At 45.1% G+C, this 26,094-nt stretch overlaps 1 protein-coding gene across 1 annotated transcript in view; it reads right to left on the bottom strand.

Moving 5' to 3' along the window:
* LOC101711492 (proprotein convertase subtilisin/kexin type 5) overlaps positions 1 to 26,094 on the bottom strand; it is an 86,220-nt gene that overhangs the window by 24,134 nt on the left and 35,992 nt on the right. Inside the window, exons 3-11 of the mRNA XM_087184122.1 lie at positions 25,902 to 26,038; positions 24,986 to 25,186; positions 20,137 to 20,217; positions 16,904 to 16,987; positions 15,165 to 15,360; positions 6,336 to 6,553; positions 5,092 to 5,328; positions 3,268 to 3,498; positions 361 to 538 (exon numbers count right to left, since the gene is read on the bottom strand). Coding sequence (XP_087040248.1) covers positions 361 to 538; positions 3,268 to 3,498; positions 5,092 to 5,328; positions 6,336 to 6,553; positions 15,165 to 15,360; positions 16,904 to 16,987; positions 20,137 to 20,217; positions 24,986 to 25,186; positions 25,902 to 26,038 — 1,563 coding nt within the window. The remainder of the gene's footprint in view (positions 1 to 360; positions 539 to 3,267; positions 3,499 to 5,091; positions 5,329 to 6,335; positions 6,554 to 15,164; positions 15,361 to 16,903; positions 16,988 to 20,136; positions 20,218 to 24,985; positions 25,187 to 25,901; positions 26,039 to 26,094) is intronic.

Below are 26,094 nucleotides of genomic sequence, written 5' to 3'. Positions count from 1 at the left end.
AGCAAATTCTAAAGCTGAAGGGGAAGAACCTCCACACAGTGCTGCTCCATGGGATGGAGGCATTGCTTTCACCTTGGAATTGCTGATATTCCTTGAATTACCAGGGAAGCTGGGCACTGTCTGCATCAGTTACTCAGATGAGTCTGATAAGAACCTCTGACTCTGCATTCTCTCATGAAGTCACTGGGCCTCTCCTATTCTACTTCCATACTGTGAATGGGTTTACTCTGTTCCTCTCTAGCAGTAAGATTTTAATCTGATTACATTAAGGTCTGGCTCTTAGTTTCCTCATCTGCAAAGTGGATTGATATCAGGAGTGGCTGTGGAATTCAACGTGGGAAAATGTGCTGAGCACCTTACCCTTCCCTGCACTGAAGCAGACACTCGCTGCCCAGCTGCAACCAGCCTACTCGGCAGGAGAGGCACTGCATGCTGTGTGTTCCTTCGCAGGTCCTGCAAGAGCTGTGGCAGGGTGTGCACCGGTGTCTGTCCTCATCGGTGAAGTAGCCCTCTGGGCAGTTTTCCACACAGGTGCTGTCTGTCAAGGAAGGAGAAGAGTCTGTCTTGATACCAAGCTTGGCCTGTGGCTCTGACGTCTTTATGTGGGAGAAGGGGAGCACATGAGAAATGAGATGCCGTCCCTGTGAACTGATATGCTTGGGAGTGGAGATGAATGCTCAGGACATAGAATTGGCCATAGGGGCACTACAAGGTCAGAGTAAACAGAGGTGAGGGTGGACAGAAACCACAGCCAGGCAATGGTGGAGTGGACAGTGGTTCATTGTCATCTGTTCCTAGCATTTTCCACCTTCTGGAGAGTGCCTGCATTCTGGTCCCCCCCTTCATCTTCAAAGGCAGCAGCATCTCTTTCAGTCCCTCTCCTTTGTCCTTACATCCCCTTCTCTTACTAACTCTGAGCTCCTGCATTTTCTTATAAAACCCTTGTGATTATATTAGGCCCACTGGGGTAACCCAGGTGCTATGGCTCATGTCTAGATGGCCCCCAAAGCCTCATAGGTGGGGCTTTTTCAGAGATGGCTGCATCTAGAGTGTGTGATTGATTCATGGTGCCATGCTGGGATTAAGGGTGTGTGATCACTAAATCAGCCTGCTGATTGGTTCAGCACCACCCTAATCCTGGTAGCCTGGATACAATATAAGGAACAAAAAGAGGCTTGTGTTCTCACTTCTTTGTTTTGCTACCTTCTGCCCACCATGAACAATTTCTCCTTGCAATGCCTGTCTGCTATTCACCCTGCCTTGCAGCCAGCCAATTATAGACTAAAACCTCCACAAACTGTGAACTAAATTAACCTTTCCTCCCTTAATTTATAGTATTGGGTATTTTGTCCCAGCAACAAGAAAAGTAACTAAGACACCAGGGTAATCCCTTCATGCCAAGATTCCTCATTAAAACTCAGCTGTAAAGCCCATTTTACCACCCAGGGTAATAGCTTTACAAGATAGGGGAAGAAGTGAATTGTCTTCAGTGTTATGCAGTCTACCACAAAATCCAAAAAATTATCTCGTTTTAAATAACCTGACTGGTGATATGGTCACGTGGGACAGAGCGTGAGAAGCCCAGGCCTGGGCAAGTCCTGCACCCAGCCCTTGGGGACACCTCTCTGTATGATACACTGGAGCTGAGGTCTCGGTTCTAGCTTAATTTGCATGCACTCCTCTCTCCATTGATAGGAAGATCTTGTCATAAAGAGATTTCTTCCTCTCCGTGTGAAGGCATGTGAAATGACCCCTGGTGGTATTCTCTACTGGGGATAATTAGAAAAGCAGGGGTGGCATGATAGGGGAGATTTGTTCAGAAGAAATATTTTCATGAAGAAGCAACTGTTGGGAGGAGGTTCCCTGGGTTTTGTGCAGCAGGAGCTGAGGCGGATTAGTAGGGAAGGCTGGTGTCTTCCAGCGTCTTCTCTTGTGGGAGATTCAGGGGTGGAATTAAGGGTGGGTGTTCCTGTGTCTCCTCAGGAGAATGGGGCCCTTGCTGATGGTACCTCAGCAAGGAGAGAAAAACCTGCCACATACTTCAACTTCGAATGCCTCACTTCTCAGGTCTTCCCTAGTGACTGGGGACAAGTCTCACGGGATCTAGCCCTGCCCATGTTTTTCTTTCTTTTTTTCTGTCACAGCCTCTTCTTTCAGTTGAGTTGAGTTTCATCTTGCCTCTGTCTCCCATGCTTGTCTTGAGCCTACTCCTGCTGTGCTTCATCCTAGCAGTCACCTTCAGATCGGATCTGCTGACAGCAGCTGACCTTGGAGTGGGCCGCACTTTGTCCAACAAGAATTATTGAGGAATGGATGCAAATCAAGGGGAAATTTTGATGAGGAGCTGAGTATCTATATGTTCTTAAGGCGACTCCCCACCGACTGCTTACTAATTACAATGGAATCAGTGGCAATTATTCAGTGGAGAAATTGAACACCTTGACAAGACCATCAGCATTAAGAGCACGATGAGACAGAGGTGGCTGTCAGGCACCTGCAGAGAGCACTGGCAGAGGGCAGCTGTTCCAGCAGGGCACGCACATACTCACTTGCTGTCATCATGGGGAAACTGCACAGCCGCCCAGGCAGAGGGCCAGGGACTGCATTCTACTCAAGCATCAGCGTTATGAAAGACAAAGACAAAGACAAAGACAAGTAGGGCATGGTGGCACGTGCCTGAAACCCAGCTGCTCGGGAGGCTGTGGAAGAACCATGAATCTGAGACCAGCCTGGGCAACACAGGTGACATAAGGATATCCTGCCTCCCAAACAAAACAAACAATAACAAAAACAAACAAACAAAATGTCAGAGGCAGCCTGGAAATGGTCCAGATTAAAGGAGGCTAGAGACATGGAAGCTAAACCTAGACTCAACCCTATTACAGAAGGAAGTTGGCAAAAAAAATTGTAGTAAGAATAATAATGCAATATTAAGGTATTGCATCAATGTAAATTTATTAGAATTGACAACTATCTTGGGGTTGTAAGAAAGTATTAATATACTTAAGCAGTAGTAAAGTGTTTGTGGGTCAGAGACCATGATGTAAGGGGGTAAAAGATTTGCAATAAATGCACTGCGCAATGGACATATGTGTGATGTTCTCTGCGCTATTCTCACACTTGAATCTTTCTATAGGTTTGGAAATTTTCCAAACAAAAGAAAATGTACAGATAAAGAAGCCAACATCCCCTGGGTACCAAGCATTGTGCCAGGTGGCTTCCCAGAAGGAGAACAAAACAGAGCCCTCCAGGGAAAAAGCGACTCACTGAGAAGAAGGCTGCTCCTCGGGCAGCTGTGGCACTGGTCCTCTGCGGGCCCCGTGCAGTGGAAGCAGCTCCTGTGACAGGGCTTGCACCTGTGCACGACCTCATCCCAGTACTCGACGGCAGCGCATTCCTTGTGAACCACGCAGGTGCCACGGCTGTTCATCTGCAGGCCTTCCCGGCAGGTTGTGCAGATCCTGGGTGACGAGCAGGTATGGCAGGACTCGTGACAAGCTGCAGATGTGGTGGGGGAGCAGAATGAGAGGGAATTCTTCCTCCTGGAGGCTTCTGGGCTTTGTGCAAGGGCGTGGGGTCATGAGTTGAGCTTTGGGTGGACCATTCCCATTGCAAAATGAGAAAACAATGGCTGTTTTCCCTTCTCTGCAATATCCAGAGAGCTCCTCCCTGTGATGACCACCTCAGAAAGACTAATGCTGTTTCTGTAATTACCTCATGGCAACAAAGTAATGGCAAGCAATTCTGCGCAGCACAGTCACACACTAGCGTGTGGCTTTTCATCATTCCCCTGTTGCCATGGCCCTTCCTTCGCCCCACTGTCAGTGCACTACATTATAATTGCCATTGGCAGAAAAGACTTCTTGTGCCTATGAATGCACAGTGCCTAGGAGAGGGGCTGGCATATCAAGCAAGCACTCCATAAATATTTGTTAGACAATAAAATAGGAACAGTTCACTCCCAGCCCAAGGCTTTTAGCGGGTGTCCCTTCCTCTACCTAGTGCTTCCTCCCAGACATACGCATGTGCATTCTCACATTGCTCCTTCCCTTTCGTAGGGACAACATCCAGGTCTTCTCTCCAGTTTCTGCCCCACCTCACCACCTTCCGCATCTTCCTATCCCCTTTCTTGTCTTGTTTTCCTTTTTCCCTCTAACTGATCTTCTTTTAGTGTCTGTCTTCCTCAATACGGTGTGAGCTCCATGAGGGCGGGAATTGTGTCTGTCTTGTCCTCTAGAAAAGCACATGGCACATAGAGGCCCCGTAAAGCATTCCCCATACTGACAGGTGCACAGAGTCATTCCCATCACCATCATCTCATTTTATTTGGATTAGGAAATTGCAGCTAAATAAACAGGAAAAGGTTTGTAGGATCAAGAGCTGAATCTAGGTTCTTAGCAAATATGCTTGCTAGTTCTGCCCAGTGCCTCAGGAAGATGTAAGAAGCCATCTTGGGCTTTGGAAAGTCCTTCCCCAAGAACGCCTCCCTCTTTTGCTGGAGAATTCCTCTATTGATGGACAATTTGTTTTATGTTTCTGCTCCATGATAACTCTTTGCCTCCAAGAGGCAAAGAATCCACAACCAGTTAAAATGTAAGGAGGTGTAAATAATACAGGTTGTTTCTTGAACACGTAGGGAATGAAGTCCCAAGTGGGAGGTGGCATTATGGGCTGAAGGTGGCAAGGATGCCATGAAGGAAGATGAGAAAATCCTCTATGGCACAGTGTGCTCATGTGATGAACTCAGAGTGGCTTACAATTTTAAGAAAATCTTGCACTTAGATCAGCTCTTGAGAGTTCATCCTCTGTGCTGGAAATCTTCACGTGAGAATCCTTACTGTTACCCACACTAGAAAGAGGGTCTGGGGACGTATAACTAATGAAACTGCATGATCAAAGAGTAGGAATGATTCATTTCAAATTAATTAGAACAGATTCAAATTCAGCTTCCTTGAGTGGGAAGCTTAGGACAGGACAACAGCTCTGGTGCTGAAACTGCATTGGAACCCAGGGCCTGTTTTGTCTTGGCAGAAACTGTCTCATCAGGCTCCCCGGGGTGTTGTGCTTTGCCGGGACCCTGGAAATCTTTACCTTTGCATTCCTCGGCCTCTTCTTCATAGTATGTTCCCTCTGGACACACTTCTACACACAGCCCATTGTAGAGGATCGCGGAGGTGTCGGAGCAGAGCTCGCAGTCGTCTGCCTTGGGGCCACTGCACTGCTGACAGTCTTTATGGCAGAGGATGCACTGATGCAAGTCAGGGTAGAAGCCTCTGGGACAGGTTTGGTGGCACATACCATGGAGCAAGAAGAAGTCAGGCATGCACTCTGGGGGAAGGAAGAGGTAGCAAGTGATCTCAGCATGTTGGAGAAAGAAATTCAGGACCTTTGCCCTGGGAGAGCCCATTTAAATCTCTTCATGTTGGCTCTTCTCACCTGAGTATACATTTGCCCCATCCTTACCTCCCCCCCCACCCAGGGCACATTCTCACTGTCTAATAGGCCCTCCCTGGGGGAAGGAAGCCACACAGAGTGGCCTGTCACATGACCTGAATTTGTGTGCTGAAATGATCCACACCACCGAGATGCAAAGGCTGCAGGAATTATTCAGATAACCTGAACAATATTTAACAGATATTTAAAACTGTACCAAGCACCTCAGGCTGTATTTAATACAAAACGCAGTTAAGAATTAGTGGGTTTGTTAACTTTTCACTCATTAATTGAGTAAACCAATGTATTGTGGGTTTATTTTCTTCATGTTCCTTTTCTTATTTTAGGGGGGAATCCTGGTCACACCAAAAGAATAATTGGATAGGACAGCACCAGGTAAAAGTGAGTCTGTCTTATTTAGAAGAGGAAGTTGGATAGCTTTTCTTGGGAGATAATTCCAGAGAAAAAAAGCTTGTTCATAGCCAGAGTGCTATTCTCAGTCTCATAGTTGCCTGAACTTGCCTTTCCCTTTTTCTTTTTTATAACAATTGTATTTCTCCAGCCATCTCCATCTTTTGTTGTTTATTACCAATCTCTCCTGTAAGATTCTGCGCTCAGAGTGCAGACTTCGGGTTATTACCTGTATCTCTAGCACCTAGGATAGTGCTTGGCATACACTCCTCATGTGTGTGTATGTGTGTGTAAGAAACAGTGTTCCACGTGGCTTGCAGGATGCATAGTAGAAAGAGCATATCTGACCCTTAATTTCTTCAGTGGTGGTCATGGAGTTAGTCAGACTTCGTAACGGTAGAGATGGATGATTCTCATGGACCCCCTCCACACCCAGCCTCAGGGGGTTGGCCCCAGCTAGGGCAGCTCCCCGCTGTGATGCTCCTGGGTACCTTTGCACACATTCTCATGGATGCAGTCCTGACACTTCTCTGGGCAGGGCTCGCACACTCTCTCCACAGCCACGTGCCTCTCCGGGCAGCTTCCTAGGCACACTCCTTGGGCCAGGACAAAACCGTCTTCACACGAGTGGCACTTGGTGGCATTTCCTTCACATGCTCTGCAAGGAGAGCTACAGCGCTCACAGGAGTCACCTTCTTCATAAAAGCCCCTGTGTTAGAAAGGAGAAAACAAGGGAGAAGCTGTCAAGGAAAGACACAGTCCCTGCCTGGCAGCAGGCAAATGAGGACCAAATCCCGAGGGCTGCTGCTGTTGTCAAACAAGTGAATCCATCAGAAATGCTGAGGAAGGGTAGTTAAAAGCATGGCACATACTGCAAACATGTTCTAATTAAGAAAAACAACATTTTGCTGGGGGATTTGGCTCAGTGGCATCATGCCTGCCTGGCAAGCACAAGGTCCTGAGTTCGATCCCTGGTACTGGAGAAGAAAGAAAGAAAGAAAGAAAGAAAGAAAGAAAGAAAGAAAGAAAGAAAGAAAGAAAGAAAGAAAGAAAGAAAGAAGGAAGGAAGGAAGGGAAGGAGAGAGAGAATATCTGGAAAAATAAAACTGAAAAGATAAGTGTGCTTCTTGTGAATTTTATTTTTAAAAAAGTTGTTAATTTGTATATAATTTAATTATCTTCTGATTTTTCTATTTTTTGATTTCTCTATTTCTCTATCCCCTAATTACGATTACTTCTTAGTCTTAGAAAAATACCTTTTATTCAGTTTAATAAGAACTTTTAAAACAGTTAATCCAGTTTAAAAATATTTTCACAAAGCTCAAAAGGGCTAACACCTTATAAAACTGGGGTTCCTTTTGCTTTCGGATTGTCAACCTCTGCCGGCTCATTTCCAGTGCATACCTATAAGCATTTGCTCCCAGCACTAAACATCTCTTGAGTGTCTGTTATTGCAGCTCTGTGTTTGTGCAACTGACTTTCTGCCAGGTGGACTCTAATATACTTCCGGGTGGTCAACTGAGGGGATCGCAGGAATCGTTCCGTGGTGTGTGAACCCTGTAGCTGTGAAACCCCGGCCCGCTCAAACAGAGGGAGGAGATGAGGAAGTGTGAAGGATGTATGTGTCTTTGAAGGGGAAAGCTGAAGGGAAGAGCTGGAGCTTGCAGAAGCAGGGAAATCCTACGCCAACAGAGAGAATGGAGTCACAGCTGCTCGTTCCAATTGTTCCCCACAATTATCCTTTTATTATTCCGTATTGCCTCAGCAGAGCTGTGGAACAAACCACCTCCATTCAGGCTCCAGGCTAAAGCCACTCTCATCTCTCACTCCTGTGGGGCAGCAACCCAGGCTGCACAACTCCCTGTATTCCACTTTCTCCAGGGCAAGGGACTCTTGGGATCAGCAGACCTTGGGCTGTTGCTTCTCATAGACAGTCCAAGAAAGAAGGCTCCTCCACTAGGCATATTTGTTGTTCTTTTGTTTCAATTTTGTTTGTTTGTTTGTTTTTTGAGACAGGTTTTCACTATGCAGTCCAGGCTGGCCTTGAACTTGTGATCCTCCTGCCTCAGCCTCTGGAATGCTGGGATTAAAGGCCTGCACAACCAAATCCACTGGGCAAATTGGGAGCTGCTGCCTATCTTTGCTAATATCCCATTGGCCAAAGCAAGTCACATGACCCAGCCCCAAACCCAGAGGTAGGGAAGTCAAATCCATTTTGCTTCTACACAGAGTTACCATAAAGTTGCAGGTGGAAGTAAGCATGGTCACTGGGAAGGGTGAAGAAATGCAACAGGGAATGAAAACCAGCAGAATCTTCTTTAATTTTGATGCTCCTGTGTAGCATTTTTATTCAATGTTTTAGTTGTGAATTAACTGCGATACGTTTAGTCATTCTTTAGTCATTTATTTATTGCATTCATTCAGTAAACAAAAGTCCTTTGAGGCTAGCCTGGTCATGCACAACTGTAATCCTAGCTACTTGAGAGCCTGAGGCAAGAGGATCACAAGCGTGAGGCCAGCCTGGGCAACTTAGTGAGATCTTGTCTCAAAATAAAAAATAAAAAGGGTGGAGGACTTATCTCACTGGTAGTGCACCTGGGTTGACTTAGTCTTCAGAACCACAAAAGAAACAAATAAACAAAAAAATTCTTTGAGTTATGCCAGGAAGAAATAAGACAAGAGGGAATAAAAAGCCATGTTTTTCAAACATGCATTTGTTTATTTATTTAATGCAGTAATGGGGATTGAATTTAGGGTCTTCAGCCTGAGTCACATTCCCAGCTCTGCTTTTATTTTTTATTTTGAGAAAGGGTCCTGCTAAATTGCTAAATTACTCAGACTGGGCTTGATCCTCCTGCCTCAACCTCCCAGAGTGTTGGGGTTATAGGTGTGTAGTCCCACATTCAGTTAAAAGTCACATTTTATTTTATTATTATTCTTTTGGTACTGGGGATTGAACTTGGGACCTTGCTCTTGCGAGGCAGGTGGTGGAACCGCTGAGCTACATCCCTGGCCCAAAAGTCACACACATTTTAAATGAGGGATGAAGGAAGAAATATGAAAGAAGAAAGCAACTGAGGTAGAAGAAAAGGAGCTGAATAATATCCAGAGGAAAGCGGAGATCAGATTCCCTCACATACAGTATTAACATCTTTAGCTTTTTATGACCATGATAGAGAGCAAATACTCATCTACTTTGTCCAACCAAGTCTGTGTTCAAAACCAATTTGACAACCCTAGAAATTTGACTGGATTTGAGAACTTTGAAACTAAGGAAATGTAGCTTGTTGTCAAGCATAGCACATTGTTTATGTGGATAAAAATTGGATAGATTAGTTGTTCCTCTATGTAGTACTAAGAAGCTTGAGAGTCACAGGAAGAGAGATCTGCCTTTCTTGCCAGCTAATCTCTAACCCCTGCGATGTCTCCAGTGATAGGAATGCCTTGCTCAGTCATGATGAGCTCCTTAGGGCTACCTGGTCCAACTGACAACTGAAGGTAGAACAGCCACACCAGTGGTAGTCCTAGGGTGGGGACAAGCCACTGGAGAAAAACCAACCCGACTTCAGAAGGTGAGGCCTTTGGGCCACATGGTCTGAGCACAGTCTTCAGGGAACTTCCAATGGGAGGCTGGCCGGGGCCTCTGACTGTAGTTGACCTTTTGTCCAGGCAGGGTTTATATTAGCAGATTCAACCAACCACAGGTCATGTGTTACACAGCTCAGATTAGTTTGGGTGTGTCCATACTCATCATGGACAGCCTGTTTTCTTGGCATTATTCTTTAAACAATGCAGCATGCCAATTATTCCCATAGCATTTGCATTGAATTACATATTGTAAGTGATCTAGAGATGATGAGGGTTGTACACAGGTTATATGCAAATACGCAGCCATTCCATAGAGAGGATTTAGCTGTCCTGGAACCTATCCTCTGGGGATACTGAGGAATCTCTGTAGTTTTTGGACACTAAAGAAGAGCAAATCTACATAGAAACTGAAAACATGCATCATGGATAAATCTTCAGGTTTTTATTAGGAAAGACCCAGAAGATTAGGGATGAAATGCTGAAATGAAAGGCATGAATTCAAGCAAAAAGGAAAAAGAAACCAAATGAAGTTTACTGTTAACTCAAAAATAAGTGCATAGTGGAAGCTATTGGGAGGCAGCCAGAGGCAGTATGAAAAATTGTTTTTATAGACTTCATTTTTTTAGGACAGTTTTGAGTTCACAGCACAGTTGAGGGGAGGTTGCGGAGATTTCTGATGCACCCTTTACATATGCAATCTCCTCCATGATCAACAGCTCCCACTTGAGTGGGCCATTTGTTGCAACTGATCAACTGGTCAACTGGTCAACCAGAGTCCACAGGTTACATTAGGGCTCTTTCTTGGGCTGCACATTCTATGCAGTTATATAAAAGTATAGTGAATGTACCACCATTATAGCACCATACAGAGTAATTTCACTGCCTTAAAATCCTCTGTGCTCTGCCTAGTAATCTTTTTCTCTCAGTAACCTCTTTACTGTCTCCATAGTTCTATCTTTTTCAGAATATCATGTAGTGGGTGGAATCATATGGCACGCATGTAGCCTTTTCAGACTGACTTCTTTCACTTAGTAATGTACATTCAAGGCACTGCCTTGCTTTTTCATGGCTTGATAGCTCATTTCTTTTTAGTGCTGAAAATATTCTGCTGTCTTGTATTAAAAACAATTTAATGGGAGGCCGTTACATCTGGAGAGCTCCAGCACCTTGTATTCCCAAGTAAACAAACTGAAACCAATGTACATAATAAAAGCTTAACCAATCAGAAACCACCAACTAACCTCTGAGTAGGAACATCTCACTTTAACCAGTTAAACATATATTTTTTGTCTTGTTTCCATGAACATCTTATAAAGGTTTCCTCTTATTCCACAGTGGGGCACTGAACCTCTTGCAGGCTGGTGTTATCCAACTTATGAATCATGGAAAGCTCAAATAAACTTAATATTTTAATGTGCTTCAATTTATCTTTAACATTAGATAATGCATTTAATTTATCCATTCACATACTACTGTAGTTTGTATCCTGAGAGATTGTGTATAAAAGGCGTGCTTTCCATGGTGGTGCTCTTAGGAAGTTGGGGCGCCTAGGAGGAGCTCTTTAGGTCTTTGGGGATGCACTTTTGAAGTGGGCCATAGAACTCCCGTCTCCTCCTCTTCTCTCTTTTTGCTTCCTGCCAAGAAAGTCGTAGCTTTTCCCTGACACATGTGCCTGCCACAATGTGTGGCCTTGCCAGAGGCCCCAAACAGTGGGCCAATTCATCCTGAGGTGGAACAACCAAGACCATGAGCCAAACATTTCCTCTCTATAAAGTGACTCTCTCAGGAGTGTGACGGCCATCCTTGTTGCTTCCACAGTTTGGCAATTATGAGCAAAGTTGCTATCGTCATCATCATCCATGTGCAGGTTTGTGTGAACACAAGTTTTCAGGTGGTGTTTTTCAGAGAGCTATTTTGCTAAAATCAGCCTTCTTCACAAAGAACTGTGCTGGCACTTATAAAATGTTTTGTTAATGGTTTATTTCACTATTATTTCTATTTAAGGAGACACATAGTTCATTTGAAAGGAAATGACCACATGTATTAAATTGTTCAATTCAAAGTACCCAGGGCCTAGCTAAGTACATTGTGAAAGCTGTATGGCTCTACAGCTTTACCTGCATTGTACAGATCCCAAGACAGTGCTTCCAGTGCTTCAAAGAAGACTATTTCTCTTCCACTAGAGTCTCATTTCTTCATATTTGGTGAATTTGAACACAATTTAGGTTGGTTTTTTGTTTTGTTTGTCTGCTTTTTAAACAATCACAAGAATGGTCTACATTACACTCAAACTTCTTTGCTTGGTAAACATCTACCGTATTTGAAAGAGCAGTCGTCATGAAAGCTGAGTGATGAGCAGTTCTGAGTACTTGGATGCTTGCTCATTACAGGGTGTGCTCCTATTACAGGTCTTCCTGCTGTTCTAGGATGGATGTTGTTATTTCTGAGAAATAACAACAAAGCCTCCCAAGACAAGCTGAATATTATATGTTCCAGATTATCTCCTCCTTGTTTCTCTTAAAAATACAAAGGCGGGGACCCCACTGTAATCAGAACATTCTATTCAAAACAGGAGAAACAAGTAACTAATACACCCACTAACTGGGGGGAAAGCCAAATGCATCTCTTCCTTGTTTTAATGCATTGTCAATTCTTATGTTGAAAAATCCAGGAACAAGTTGGGAAAAAGTGGCAAGGATTAAATAAGCGTTTTTTTTTGTTTTGTTTTTGAGACAGAGTCTTGCTTTGTAGTTCAGGCTGGCCTTGAACTCACTATGGAGCCTGAGCTGGCCTCAAACTCGTGGCTCGGCCTCCTGAGTGCTGAGATTACAGGTGTGTGTCACTGCACCGAGTAATAAGGAATACTATTCACAACTATTTCAATCCCAGTATGGCAAAGATTGATGGGGACACAATGACTGGCTTTGGTAAGCAGATTTCTAATCTTCACTTTTGTTTTATTACATATACACTATTGGGCACATTACTCTTTCCTCATCTGTAAAATAGGGGGAAATAATGACTAAGAGGATCCTTGTGAAGATTGATGGGATTGTACAGTTGAAGCTCATAGCAAAGTGCACAAGCACTCAAAAACAAGCAAGCAAACAAAAAGTAGCTGTTTCAAAATAATTTCTTTCTCCTCGGGATCTCTTGGTCTTTTTTTGTACCAGGCCCATGAGAAGCATGGCATTGACTGAGGTGAAGTTTGCCTGCTGGATTGTAAGCCTTTTGCATGCTCAGATGCCTTCACGTGATCTTCAGTTAGCTCTCAATACCAATATCAATTCTTGGTAGAAAAATAGACTTTCCCAGGCTGTGCATATACAACATAATATGTTGATACTGTATCAATATCAATTCTTACACCTAGAGGGGGATAAATATGCTATCTGCAAGGGACTTGGATGACTTGAATGTGCTTAGCTTCTATCTACTAGATTGGATGTTGCTTGAAGGTAAGTACCATGGCTCAGGTTTTTATCCTGTGCAGTCTATCTCGATAATGCATATAGTAAGTAAATAGGTTATTAGAAAACTCCTTTCTTTCTTTCTTTCTATCTTTTGTGCTATGGGGAGTGAACCCACTGCCTTCATATTGAACTTGATCCCCCACCTTTGAGACAGAGTCCTGCTAAATTGGTGAGCTGCACAGGCTTAACTACAACTTGTGATCCTCCTGCTTCAGCCTCCCAAAGTGCTGGGGTTACTTACATGTTTCTTTTATCATAAAATTTCTTTAATGAGAAGGCAATTAAAATCTCTAATTTCTTAAAATAGCAACTGTTTGTTGCTTGTCCAAATTAATTTCTTGCCTCCCTCTCCTGTTCTTGGCTGTTGGTGTTCTGATTTTGTTGGCACGTCAGGGGTGAATCAGGGTTCAGCCTAAATCAGTCCTTGTATGGTAGCCTCCCCTTGCATCTACAGTTTTGCTTTCTGAGATTTCAGATTTTCTTTCTAGTTGATTTGGGCCAATCAAGTCTAAAAATATTGAATGTAAAATTGCAGAAGTAATCAGTTCATACGTTTTAATTGTGCACCATTCTGAGTGGTGTGAGATCTTGCTATGGATGTGAATTGTTCTTTCATCCAGTGTATCCACACTGTATATGACACCAGCCTGTTAGTAGCAGTTTCTGGTACTGATTGGCTGTGACAGTATCAGTGGCATCCCATGCTTGTGTTACCCTTATGTAGCAGCCTGAAGCTGTGTCACAATGCCTACACCATTCAACTTCCTTCATCTCATCACACAGGTACTGAATCATCTCATATCCTCACAAGAAGGTGAGAGCTGGGAGTGGTATAATCCACCTACAATCCCAGCACTTTGGGAGGCTGAGGCAGGAAGATTGCAAGTTTGAGCCTAGCTTGGGAAATTTAGCAATTTAGTGAGACCTTAAAACAAAAAATAAAGGGCTGGGGATGTAGCTCAGTGAGAGAGCTCTAGGTTCAATCTTCAGCAACCTCCCACAGAGAGGGAGAGAGAGAGAGAGAGAGCGCTTTAATTACATGGTTATAATTGTTCTACTTTTATTGTTAGTGTTAATCTCTTCCTTTGCCTAATTTACAAGTTAAATTTTACCATAGGTGTGCATGTAGGTATGTGTGAGGAAAAAACAGTGCACTTACACATAGCATTCAGTAGCATCCACAGAGGGGTCTTGGACTGTGTGTCCCAGGGCTAAGGAGAGACGATTGTGCACTGTTCCTGCCAGACAGGATGAGGAGACATAAAGGATGCATTCTGGCTAAGAGGGAAGTCTGAGGAAATTTTTTTTCTCTCAAAAGGGAGCAAAATAGAGAAACAACCCTTTCTCTGCCTCTGGCTGTGAAGATGTGGGTGAGGACATTTGGAAGGGAGGCAAAAGAGGAGCCAGCTGGAGAGGACAAGCTAAGGAACAAGAGCAAGATGGGAAGACCCAGGGTTTCTAGGGACCTGGGGGCTCAAAAAAAATCCAAGCCTGGATTTTTCTAACTTCTTGTGACAGAAGATAAGAAGGGCTGCTATGGTCTGGGTCATTTTGCTTGGTTTTTTACTTACTGCTGGAAGTTTCCGGATGTACTTTCCATTGCTCCTTGCTTTTCTTTCAGGGAAATCCTGGTGGAGGGAGGGTTGATGGGAAGACTAAAGGCATTATAAACCAAGGGAGTGAGGAAACCGCGGAGTCCATAAACAGCTAAACCAATGCTATTGTCTATCTGTTATTTTCAATTCTTAATGCGCCTATTTGAAACTGTACTTTCATCTCATCGTCTTATTTTTGTGATGGTGGGGGAAAAAACAGACACACTTGATCATTAATAGGAGGTGGAAAAAGAACACAGCCATGCACGGATCACGATGTTGTGGGCAGTGGTGGATCTGGTGTGGGACGGGATAACCACAGCCTCTGTGCAACATCCAGGTGTGTGTGGTACTCTCTGGGGTCTGCAAGACAAAACTGGCTGACAATGCATTTCTAGGAAACTGGCCCCATTATTGTGCAATGCACAAGGCATGGTGGTATTTTCACAAAGGTAAGGCACGTGCATAGAATAGGCACAGGGAGAAGGGGGCATCCAGCCTTAGTAAGAGTCAGCCGCTGTTACTAAAGGAGATGAGAGCCAGCAAAGGACATTTAGTGGACACTCTAATCAAGAGGGAGAGCTCTTTGCAAGCAGAAAGGAATGGCTTGAAAGCTATTGTGGAGACTACACAGGACCAGAAGCAAACGGAAGACAAAACTTACTCAGGGCAGCTGTGGTAGCATCTGCCTTCGTGCAGGAAGAGAACCTGGTCCGGCTGAGTGTGGCACTTCATGCAAAGATCATCCCCAGAGCAAGAGGCACAGTACTCTGGACAGTTCTCGCAGCTGCCACTCCTGACTGAGGGCCACATGCCTTGGGGACAGGAGGAAACACAGGCCTGGGCCAACAGATATGCACCTAGAAATCCAGGAAGAAGGCAGAGAATGGTCACCACACATTCTTCCACACGGGTCCTCGTGTCTCGCTGACATGTACGATGGCTGCGTTAAACCTTTCCGATGGAAAGTTTCCAACAGGCTTCAGGTTTACCAAAACAGCTATTAGTGATGCCAAGGCTTCCAGGGTGAGTTAGCCGTTCAGAAAGGAAATCAAGAGCAGCAGGCTTTGGCCATGTGTCTTTCACTTCCTCCTAATAGTAGATGTGGTCACGGCAGCTCCCCACTGCCCACTCGGTCAGTCTCCCTGACATCCTTGTCTAGCTCTTCCAGCCGTGAGGCAGCCATGTGCACAGCTGGATCCAGGCTGCTCTCTCTGCCTTCCGCCCTGTCTGGTGAGGGAACTGACCCCAGAGCAGCCCTTGTAACCACCTCTGCCTCTAACAGACAGGGCACCTCTTTATTTAATCAAAAAAACAACAACAGATGTTGGTGTCAAAGAAACCAATTTTAAAATCGTCTTTAACTCCAAAATTCCAAGAAAATTCTTTCAGATTTTTGGTGTGGAGTTTTATATTTTATATGCTTATAATCTTGGCCCGTGTTTTATTTAAATTCCATATATCATTTTAAATCTTGGCCCATGTGCTACTATTGCTTTACATCCTAGCTCACTACACTATTGCTCCCTTAGTCGTGGTTTACTTCTCAACAGCTCAGTTGCTGGAGGTCAAAATATTAAATGGAAAACTCCAGATATAAAAATTCATCAATCACTTTTATTACAGTATACTGTTATTATTTTTCTACTTTATTAGTTGTTCATCTCATAACTGTGCTTAATGTATAAATCAAACCTTATCATAGGAATGTATAGGAGAATAGTATATGCAGTGTCCAGTACTGTGGAGGGTCTCAGGCCTCCTCTGAGGGTCTTGGAACATATCCTATGCATATGGGGTCCACTATACTAACGTTACATGTTCCAGAATGGCCTTCACAGTGATCACTAATGAGGCATACCATTATTTATGTGACTGCACCATGCAAATAAAACAGCCTTTTATTTCAGAGAAGTTATGGTATTTACAATGTTTTTGTAATGAGGACAGTGATGATTTATTGAGCTGTTATGCTGTTGACTTTGTTCCCTCTTCCCCCTACCCTAAGTTCAGTCCCATTCAGTACTAAAATGAAGCAGGAAAGACACACAGGCTTTTTGTCCACACTCACAATCTCTACCTTAAGGTCTCTTATTTTAGATAATGCATCTAAAAAGAGCGAGGGAATCTCAAAGGTATCAAGTCCCCACAGAACCTACCAAATTCTGTGGCCAAGTCAACTATAAGCTCACCATGCTTTTTGGTTAAGAAACTTTTTCTCATTTGAAAGCCGGTGTTTATTACTGATCGGTGTGTGGGTCCCTGGGTGTCTCCACGCAGACACTGTGACGAGAATGGCACCAGCATGAGGGCCCACAAACCACTGTACACAAAGATACTGACACGCAGGAGTGACATGACTCAGCCTGGCTGCTGCCACTTTCTGCCACACGCCACACTGACCTTTTGGACATGAAGTACATCGAGTTGTAGATCCACTGCACGTTTCACAAGAAGAATGACAGGGCTGATGTTTTCTCAAAACATCTGTACGGCAAAGAAACAAGTCAGACTTCTCTTTGGAGCAGGCTCACAGTGTTAGCTTTGGGAGGACCTTGTGGATAATCTCACCCTCCTTCCTGACCCAAATAGAATCTCTTTGCTTTTACCTTAGCTAACTGTGGGCACTTGTCCATTTCCATTATGTAGATTTTACTCATATTTTTTATCTTTTGGAAAACATTATTATAAGCATAAAATATATTGTATTTTATTTGTTGAGGAACCATGTTAAACCATGAGTTGCCACCCAATGGAAACATTGGGTAAATTTATTTTTTTAATTTTTATTTTTTGTAGTACATGTTTGTAGTACATAACGTTTACGTTCACCATGGGGAGTTGGTACCTTGCAAGGATCGGGAAAGTGGCATCTTACAGGATGGTCTTAAAAACTATGAGAATATGTGAACCAGCAAATATTAGTTTTTTCATAGGTCCAAGATGTGTCTGAGCATGTGTCTGTGCGTATACGCTCACAAATGAGTCCGTAAGTCACCAGCCACCTTCTTTGCCAAGACTCTTAAAGGATGACTTCTCTTCACTCTGAAGGGATCACTGAGAGCACGTTGTGCCTCCCATAGACAAATCTGTTTTCTCTTTTTTTCTTTGAAAAACAGATTACATTATTGGTCAAAGTTTGGGCCATGTGATCTTCAAAGTAGCCACTATGGAATACAACCTAAATTCACCTCGCCTTACATTTGTCCCAGAGGATTGCTACACATGGAAGTAATCAGCCAGCCATGAGCTTTCTGGTTGGCTGGGTTTTCAGCAGTTGCCCCCCGCCCTGTGGACGCATCTTTGACTTGCACACACTGCATGTACTCCTCTTCTTTCCAAGAGCATCTGCCCAGTGGGCTTTTCCAGGAAGTCCTTCCTCCAGCTCCACAGGAGGATTTCAGAGACACATGGAGAAGCCTGTCTGGCCTCCCTCGATCAGTGCATGTTGAGATTATGACTGAGGCTCAGGAAGCAGGCTACTTGCACGGGAAATTAGAAAGAGAAGTTGCAGCGTAGAACAGGTGATCTGAGTGAACCTGACACACAGGCAGTGGCTGGTGTCCATTGTCGCCCTCCATCACCACCCCATTCCTCTCTCCCTCTCTCTCGGCTTCCTGCCTCGCTTCCTGGGAGTTGGTGAGGTGGGGAAGGCTCTCCAGTCACACCTGCCTTCAGATCCCAGCTGCGCCTCTTCCCAGTAGGGTAACCATGGCTACAGCAATTACACTCTCTGAGCCCTACTTTCTGTGTCTCTGAAATGAGAGGAGATGCTTCCTTCCTTACAGGGATGTTGTGAAGACTGAACAAAACATGCGTGTGAAATGCTTAGAACAGTGGCTCAGTACCAGTGACTCCATCTGCTTCCTGTCCTCTTTCCCATGCCATTGTGGAGGCTTCTTTATTGCCCCGTCCTTTTCCTCTGCTTTCCTACCTGGGTTGGCACCAAGAGGCCTGGCTTGGCCCTTATGGGTAAAAGCGTAGATATAGGTGTGGATGTCGATATGTAGGTATGTACTCATATACACATAAAAATACAATACACGTATGCATATATAATACACGTGCAAATGTAATGATGTACACACACACATAACATTCCCCAGGCTGCCACGCTGGTTTTTTCCTAGTTTGGAGAGAAAAAAATTCCCCTGGATTTTCAGTATATGACAAAAGCTAAGGATGGGTGTACCTCCCCACCCAGGAGGGAGAATCTGCTAAGGGCTCGGCCACACACAGAGCCACGTTTGCCATGCTATTGACATAAAAGTGGTCCCTCAACATGACCGATTCTGTTCCCTAAGGCCCCTTTCCACCTGAGAAAGTCACTTAGCCCACAAGAGAAGTCACCAGAAAGCTCTCAGACAAGGGGCTTGCTGAGTGGGCGAGAGAAGTTGTTCAAAGGATGATAACATAATAATATTCACCATAGTGAGCGCCTTGAAAACGTGTTCAGGCCACTGGCTGATTTTTAAAATTTCATTTTGTATTAAAAGTTCATATTTTCACATGGGTTTTAATTAATTTTCATATTTATGAAAAGTGTATACGTACACATACGTATTATTCATAATTGCATATATTTTGCATTTTGGCTATATTTTATATATAAAATGTGTAGAATTCCGCAATGCCCAAATATGTCCACCAGAGGGAGCTCTGCACTAGCAGTTCACAACAATTTTCATTCTCCACCTACAGCTACATTAAAAGATTAGTTAACCTGAACAAATAAAATTTGACCTTAATGATAGTTTCCCTTTCTATCCACTCCAGAAATTCTACATTGGACAGGACTTCTAAAAGGAAAGAAAAGAAAGGGAAAGAAATCTCTTCCACCGAGAAAGTATAGTGTCCATCCTTTGGAAGTGGCTTTAGTTAAACCACTAAGTGACTGTAGCTAAAGTCAGGGTTCTTTTCATTTTATTTATTTACTTTATTACCTATATAATAGTCACAAGGTTCAAGATGGATGGAAGGTCTATACTGCAAAATCTTTCAATCCTTCTCCATTCTTTTAAATATAAACTATTCACACTGTTTATCACCTTCCTATTCGTTCGTTCATTACTCATTTATTTGCAGTGCTACTGATTGAAGGCCTGCTACATGCTTGGCAAACGTTCCACCAAGGAGTTACATCCCAGCCCCCTCTACCCCCCTTGTGATAGAGTCTTGCTAAGTTTCCCAGACTGGCCCCAAACTTGTGAGCCCCCTGCCTCAGCCTCTGGAGGGGCTTTGGTACAGGCATGCCCCATTGCTCTTGGCTCCAAGAGGGTCTTTTTTTCCTTCTTCTTCTGGTACCGGGGATCGAACTCAGGACTTGAGCTTTCAAGGCAGGCACGGAGCCGCTGAGCTAAATCTCTGGCCCAAGAGAGTTTTTTTGATAGCTTTTCCCAGGTATAACTGCTGAGCGCACCCAGGATATCCTTGTACATTGTAGAAATCTCCACTGCTGGGTTTCCTCAGTTTCCCTCAGTGAGCACCCACTAATACTTGCTCTCGGTCCCTCCTCTCTCCACTTCTCTCTTAGGACTTCAGCAGCCCCACTGCCCCTCCCCCAGCGTCCTGGACGGTTCCCATGAAGCAGCATCTACCTCCTGGCAGTGACGGCCTCCTCCCTGCTTCTCTGTTACCTCTTTTGATTTGACCTTTCCACATTCGTCGCTCCTGCGGCAGGTTCTTCACCAAAGATGGGTTTGCAGTGGACACAGCTTCTTTTTATTAAAAAAAATAAAGTGTTTTTTTAATGCAAAACAGATAAAGAAGATAAAATTCACCTATAATCCCACCACTCAGAAATGGCTGCTGTATACTTTGATGCATAGATTTTCCATCTTTGCATGGAATGTGTGAGTATAATTACACATACACATGTAGTCATTTATACATTTATGTACTAACTCTGCACTGCTTTCAATATCATATACCTTACAGGAATTTTCTTTTAAAATTCTTTGCAGACATCATTTTTAATGCTTTGCCTATTTATTTGTATGAATCATAATCCATATTCTCTTACATTTTTGGACTGGCCCCTCATTTTGGTTGTTTTATTATCATATATAAAGCTGCTATCAACAACTTTGTGAATATACATGCTAGCTAGGTCAGGACTCTGCCTGGCTATTTGTCATCCCAAATCACCATTATTTGCTGCCTTCTTTCGGTTACCATTTTCCCCAGACCCTATATTATACTTTAGATCCACTAATTGCTTCCTTTTATGAGGCAGGGAATGATACTTTGAAAGTAAACTAATGTCCCAGGTGTTAAAATGAATCAGGTCAAAGGGTGAGGGGATAGACCTGCTTTTAAAGAGTCATTTATGTTCTGGAGGATGCATGTGTATCCTCTCATTTCATTCTTAAATGACTCTGTGAAGTAGTTGTGTGCTCTCATTTTATGGATGAGGAAACCAATGCTCAGAGAGGATGAGAATCTTGCTTAAAGTCACATTGCTACGAAATAGCAGAGCCAGGATTTGAGTTCAGGTGTGCCTCACTCTAGAGTTATTCTTTTCTTCGGAGTGCTCGGGGTTGAACCCAGGGCCTTGTGCATGCTAAGCAAATGCTCCATCACTGAGCTGCACTCCCAGCCCTGGGCCTGCCTAACTGTGAAGCCCACCTCCACTAGAGAGATGTTTCTCAGTCATTAACTGGAATTTTAAAGTGGTTTGAGAGAGGCCAAAGCAATGATGTGCTGGTAAAACAGCTTTCTAGAAAAAATAACCTTGATTTGTAGTGTTGCCAATTTCTGTGGGGTAAAGAACTGCTGCCATAGCTGGTTTCAAGTCACCAGGAGCTTGGCAAGCCACTCAAAAAATTCCAGGATGTTTAACAATCAGTTTGAGTCAATGTAAGTGGCTCGCTTCTATCCTTCTGTACATAGAGAGATAAAGTCCTTCTAAAAGTCAGATTTCTATGGCATCTTTAAAGATTTTAAAGTCCAGTTATTATTATGCAACACATCTCCTCACAATTAAGGTGGCTTTTTGCCTCCACATGTGCATGGCTTTTGTGTTTGTGAATGACTCTGGGATTCCAGGCTTTCCCTGAGCCTAGGAATAAAGATCAGAAGATAGGTGAGTGATGAACAGTTAGGATGTGGTGAATGATGAAAAGTTAATTCCCCATGTCTGCGTTTTGCAGGTTGTCTTCTCCTTGGAACATGTAATTAGAGCCTGCTGTACCATAGTTTGAATCAGTGGTGCAACAGGTGGGCAGGGGAGTTTTCAGGAATCACCCCTAGGACTTTGCAGCACTGCTGGGGGGGGGGGACTACCTAAGAAACCCAAATGCCTTCACAGCAGCAGAGGAAACCACTTCCATTCCCAGCAGTGGCTCCAGGACACCAGTGGAAGCCACGCTCTTGTCCCAGTGCCTGTGGCTGCTGCCCCTGGACATTTCCCCAGGTGCCACCAGGTGTGAGATCCATCACTGCTGGAGATGTGCACGTTTTGTGTGGTATTAGTTTTATTTCTGCCCCTTGGAGCCACTGGACTAAGTAATCTTCACAATATATTAGTGACTGAGGTGGGGGCTTTAGCAATGGGCCACATGTTTTAGTGGTGACTTTGGTCGCTGGCAGGGCAGAAAGGTGAGCAGGACCTCTGCAGGTCGCTTGGTCTTGGCTGCTCTGAAGTGTGCTGCAGTCCTCGCCTGTGGACTAGTGTGGGAGCTGCCCCACTCTGCCGGTCATGGAGGGAGGATCCTGGCTGCTTCACCTCTGCCTCTGTCTAATCCTGGTTAACCACAGTATCAGGATTTTTATTTCGGAGATATTTTCCCAACCCACACCGATCCGTGGTCATAGGGCGTGTTGTAATCTTTGGCTGTGAAGGTGATCTGACTGTTTCCACTGGGGAACATCGTGCGTGGTGGTGAAGAAATGAATTGAAGTTTGCTTCTTTCTTACCTGAATTTCAATATGTTTAAAACAAAGAGCAAAACCTTGGTCTGGGGATTTAGATCAGCGGTTCCAGCGCCTGTCTGGCAAGCACAAGGTCTCCATCCCCAGTACCAAAACAAACAAACAAAAAGAAGCAAAACCTTGCTGGTACCACCTAGGCAACTGCATTCTCGGATAAATACTCTGTAATTGTCTGGGCTTCTTCTAAACTGACCCAGAATGACTGCAATCTGCTTTCCATCATCCAAGAGGTGTGGCTAATTAGTGCTTGCTCTCTGGAACTTTCTACTCTCCTGTTACACTCCCTCTCCCAATCTTGTTTTTAAGGAGAAGGAAGCAGGAGAAAGATGTAGGCATTGGCACTGATACTCCCAAGGCTTTCTGGAATGCATTTTCCATTTATTATCCATTTCAGGGTTTAAACTATGCTAGGGAAGCTGAGCTACGGCATCACCTTGCTTGGTGAATAAAGCAGGTTTTCTCTTTGCCAATGCTCTGCCTGTCTTATTTCATAGATCATAGAAATGGAAAAGTGCAGCTATGTCATTGACTTTATTGCTTTTGTCCAGCCATGAGAAACATTCTTATCTGCTTCTCGCATCCCTTATTAGTGTGAAAGCCCCAAATGGAATAAATCCTTCCTCTCTGCAAAAAACATTATATTGGGATCGAAGGAAAAGCAGAGTGGTGTCTGTGGCGCTTCGACAAAGGGGAACAATCAAAGTCTGATTTCTGCTTGCAAAATGCGTAGTCCAGTTGAAAAAACGTGTACTCATGTGGGGATCAAGTCCACTTTGACTCTTGGCTCTTTGGATCTGTTCATCATCTGGATGCCAGATGAAATACAGATGTTCTTAGCGAGAAACACAGCACCAGACCATTTCCCTCTTGGCTTGCGCTGCCTCTCAAATGCCTGAATGCCAGACAAACTCGTTTTCAGCATTTTGCTTCAGCTATAATTCATGGACGAGATCCCAATCCGGGCCGAATACGCTTCTCTCTAGCTCTATCTCAGAGACAGGCCCCCTGTGCTCCGTGGCTGCTGGCTTTGGGATGGTCAGAGTGGCTCTTCCTTTAAGTTGTATGCACAAAACCGTTACAGCAGACAGCAGCTCAAGACCTCTCTTCTGCCCTGCCCTACCCCGCTCTGAGCCCTTAGGGGACCTGCCCTGTGTGGTCTCTTTTGGCTGCCATCTCCTCTGCACTGCAATAACCCCTGATGCAAACGACCTCTTGCCCCATATTAAATGGACAGCACCTTTGGTTTTTGAGAATGTCCCTGCACAGAATGCACGTTGGATTTTTTCCAAGAGGAAGAGAAATTTGTTTTGTGACCACCTTGGACATGGAGAGGTCACCAAAAGTCTGTAACTGCCTTCCAAGGAAGCTCGTAACCCAGGTGCAAAGGTGAGGCCAACCCCAAAGGCTCAGGGAGGAGGAAGACCTGCAGGTCTTTACTACAGTGGCCAAGCTTCCTCCTTCATTCTCCCTCCTGTCCCTCAGGAGACTCCATTGCCCCTGTCTGCAACAGGGTGGGCAACACGCAAAAGGAAAGTGGGTGCTGGCAAGTTCTCAGGTCTTCTTCACTGTGAGTTCCAGCTCCTTAGGTCCACCTGCAAGGCTCCTTTTCCATCATGAAGAGATCCGTGCACGTATAGAATGATAGAAATTCTGATTTCTTTTTTCTCTCTGTCTTCTTTTTTTTCTTTTTCCGTCCTTCCTCCCTCCCTTGTCTCCCTTCCTTGTGTGCTGGGGATCAAACTCAGGGCCTTGCACATGCTAAGCAAACGCTCTACCACCAAAGCTACATCTTGACCCCTATTAAGAAGTTTTTAAGAAAATGCCAGTGGAGTCACTTTCCTTAATGATCCTCCTCATGCTCTTGGACCACCTCACCCAGGTGAAAACCAGGAAGCCAGGCCAGTCATCAACTGCCCTTTGGCTCAATGAGGTGATGCAATTCTATAACCCTAGCACTCAAGAGGCTGAGGCAGGAGGATTGTGGTGAGTTTGAAGCCAGCCTGGGCTACATAATGAGTTTAAGGCCAGCCTGAACTAGGAAGTAAGACCCTACTTCAAAGCAAAACAAATCAATCAATTAATCAAGTGCCCTTTGGAGCTGGGTGTGGTACCATATACCTGTAATTCCAGCTACTCAGTAGGCAGAGGCAGGAGGATCTCAACTTCAATGCCAGCTTGGGTAACTTAGGGAAACTCTCTCAAAATAAAATAAAATGGGCTGGAGATGTAGCTCAGTGCATGAGTGCTTGCCTAGCATGGGTGAGACTCTGGGTTCAATCCCCAGCATCAGAAAACAAAACAAACACCAAATAAATAAATAGCCCTTCAGGGGCACCCTCCCTCCCCCCCTCCCTCCCCCCAGCCAAATGCCAGCCGCATTTTCCTCCCCTCGCACTGCGAGTCCCCCTCCCTATGCTCCACCTCCAGACCTGGGAGCAGCCACACGGGACACACCCAACTGTTTCTCTGCCCAGCCTTCTTCCATTGGAAAATTTAAAGCCCAGGGCCTGCAGAGCAAGGGAGGCAGCGGCCAGGGCACTGCATGGCACCTACCCTTCCCGACTTCGCCTTCTGCCGGGGGCCAGGCCCGTCGCACGCACGCCCCACGCAGGAGCCTCAGTCCTTCCAGGCAGCTGCTGCACGCATCGCGGCCGGGGCCCGTGCAGGTCTCGCAGGCCCGGTGGCAGGGCACGCATTCTCCCACGTCTCGGTCTCCATAGAAGCCGGGGCCACACTCCCGCGCACAGCTGCCACCTTGTGAGAGCACAGAGAGGTCACCCGCGTGAAGGCAGCGCTCGGGCCGGCTTCGCCTGCTGCAGTGCGCAAGGCTAAGTTCAACGCAGGTGGCAGGGCGTCTCCAGGACGTTTCTGACTGTTTGTTTTGAAAGAAACCAGGTTGGCTTTAGCGTATTTCGATCAAGGAGCATGGCCATGAGCTTAAAGGATAAGGGCCTTAGCGTCCTTGAAGCCTTGAAACACTGCAAGTAAGATGAGTCTCTGGAGAAAACCTCTGAAGGCCACTGTCTACCTCACTCTCTCCAGCACCCAAGAGGTCCACACTTCGTTCTTCACCAGGAAGACTCGCAGCGGACTGCACGGCCATCGAATCAGGGGGTGGTTGGAACCTAAGATCTCGTTCACCTCAAGGAATTTAGAACACGAATGAAGCCCCAAGAAAAGGGTCATGGCTCTGAACATTCAATTCCCAAGCATTTACCAACTCGCTCTTGTTCCCACCAGCTTGGAGATATGTGATCAATTGGTTACATATGAGGCATGCTTCAGTAATAAATGCAGAAGGAAGCAGTCCTGGCTAATACTTATTTCCAAAGCAAATTCAAGTTCCTGGTTGGACCAGAGGCACTCGCAGGGAAAGAGTCAGAAGCCATCGGCAGGAGCGCTCCTAGCGCGCGCAGGGTGCCGACGCCCAGCCTTGCTTGCCCTTCCTGCGTGGCGCAGATCCACTTACCCAGGAGGAAGAAGCTGTCTTCGCACCAGAAGCACCCGTTGGGGTCGCAGCTGCCGCAGTTCGCGCTGCAGGCTCTGCACTCCAGCCCTTCCCTGAAGGTCTTCTCCGGACAGGCTTTGTAACAGCGGTGCTCAAACCTGGCGGGTGTGGAGTGAGGGGCGGGCTGAGATGCGGACGGCTAAGCACAGGGCTT

The sequence above is a fragment of the Heterocephalus glaber genome, unplaced genomic scaffold (assembly GCF_053883595.1).
Source record: "Heterocephalus glaber isolate CG9 unplaced genomic scaffold, H.glaber_assembly_v1.0 deba00001481, whole genome shotgun sequence".
NCBI classification, from domain to species: Eukaryota; Metazoa; Chordata; class Mammalia; order Rodentia; family Bathyergidae; genus Heterocephalus; species Heterocephalus glaber.
This window is presented reverse-complemented; position numbering and strand designations above follow the sequence as displayed.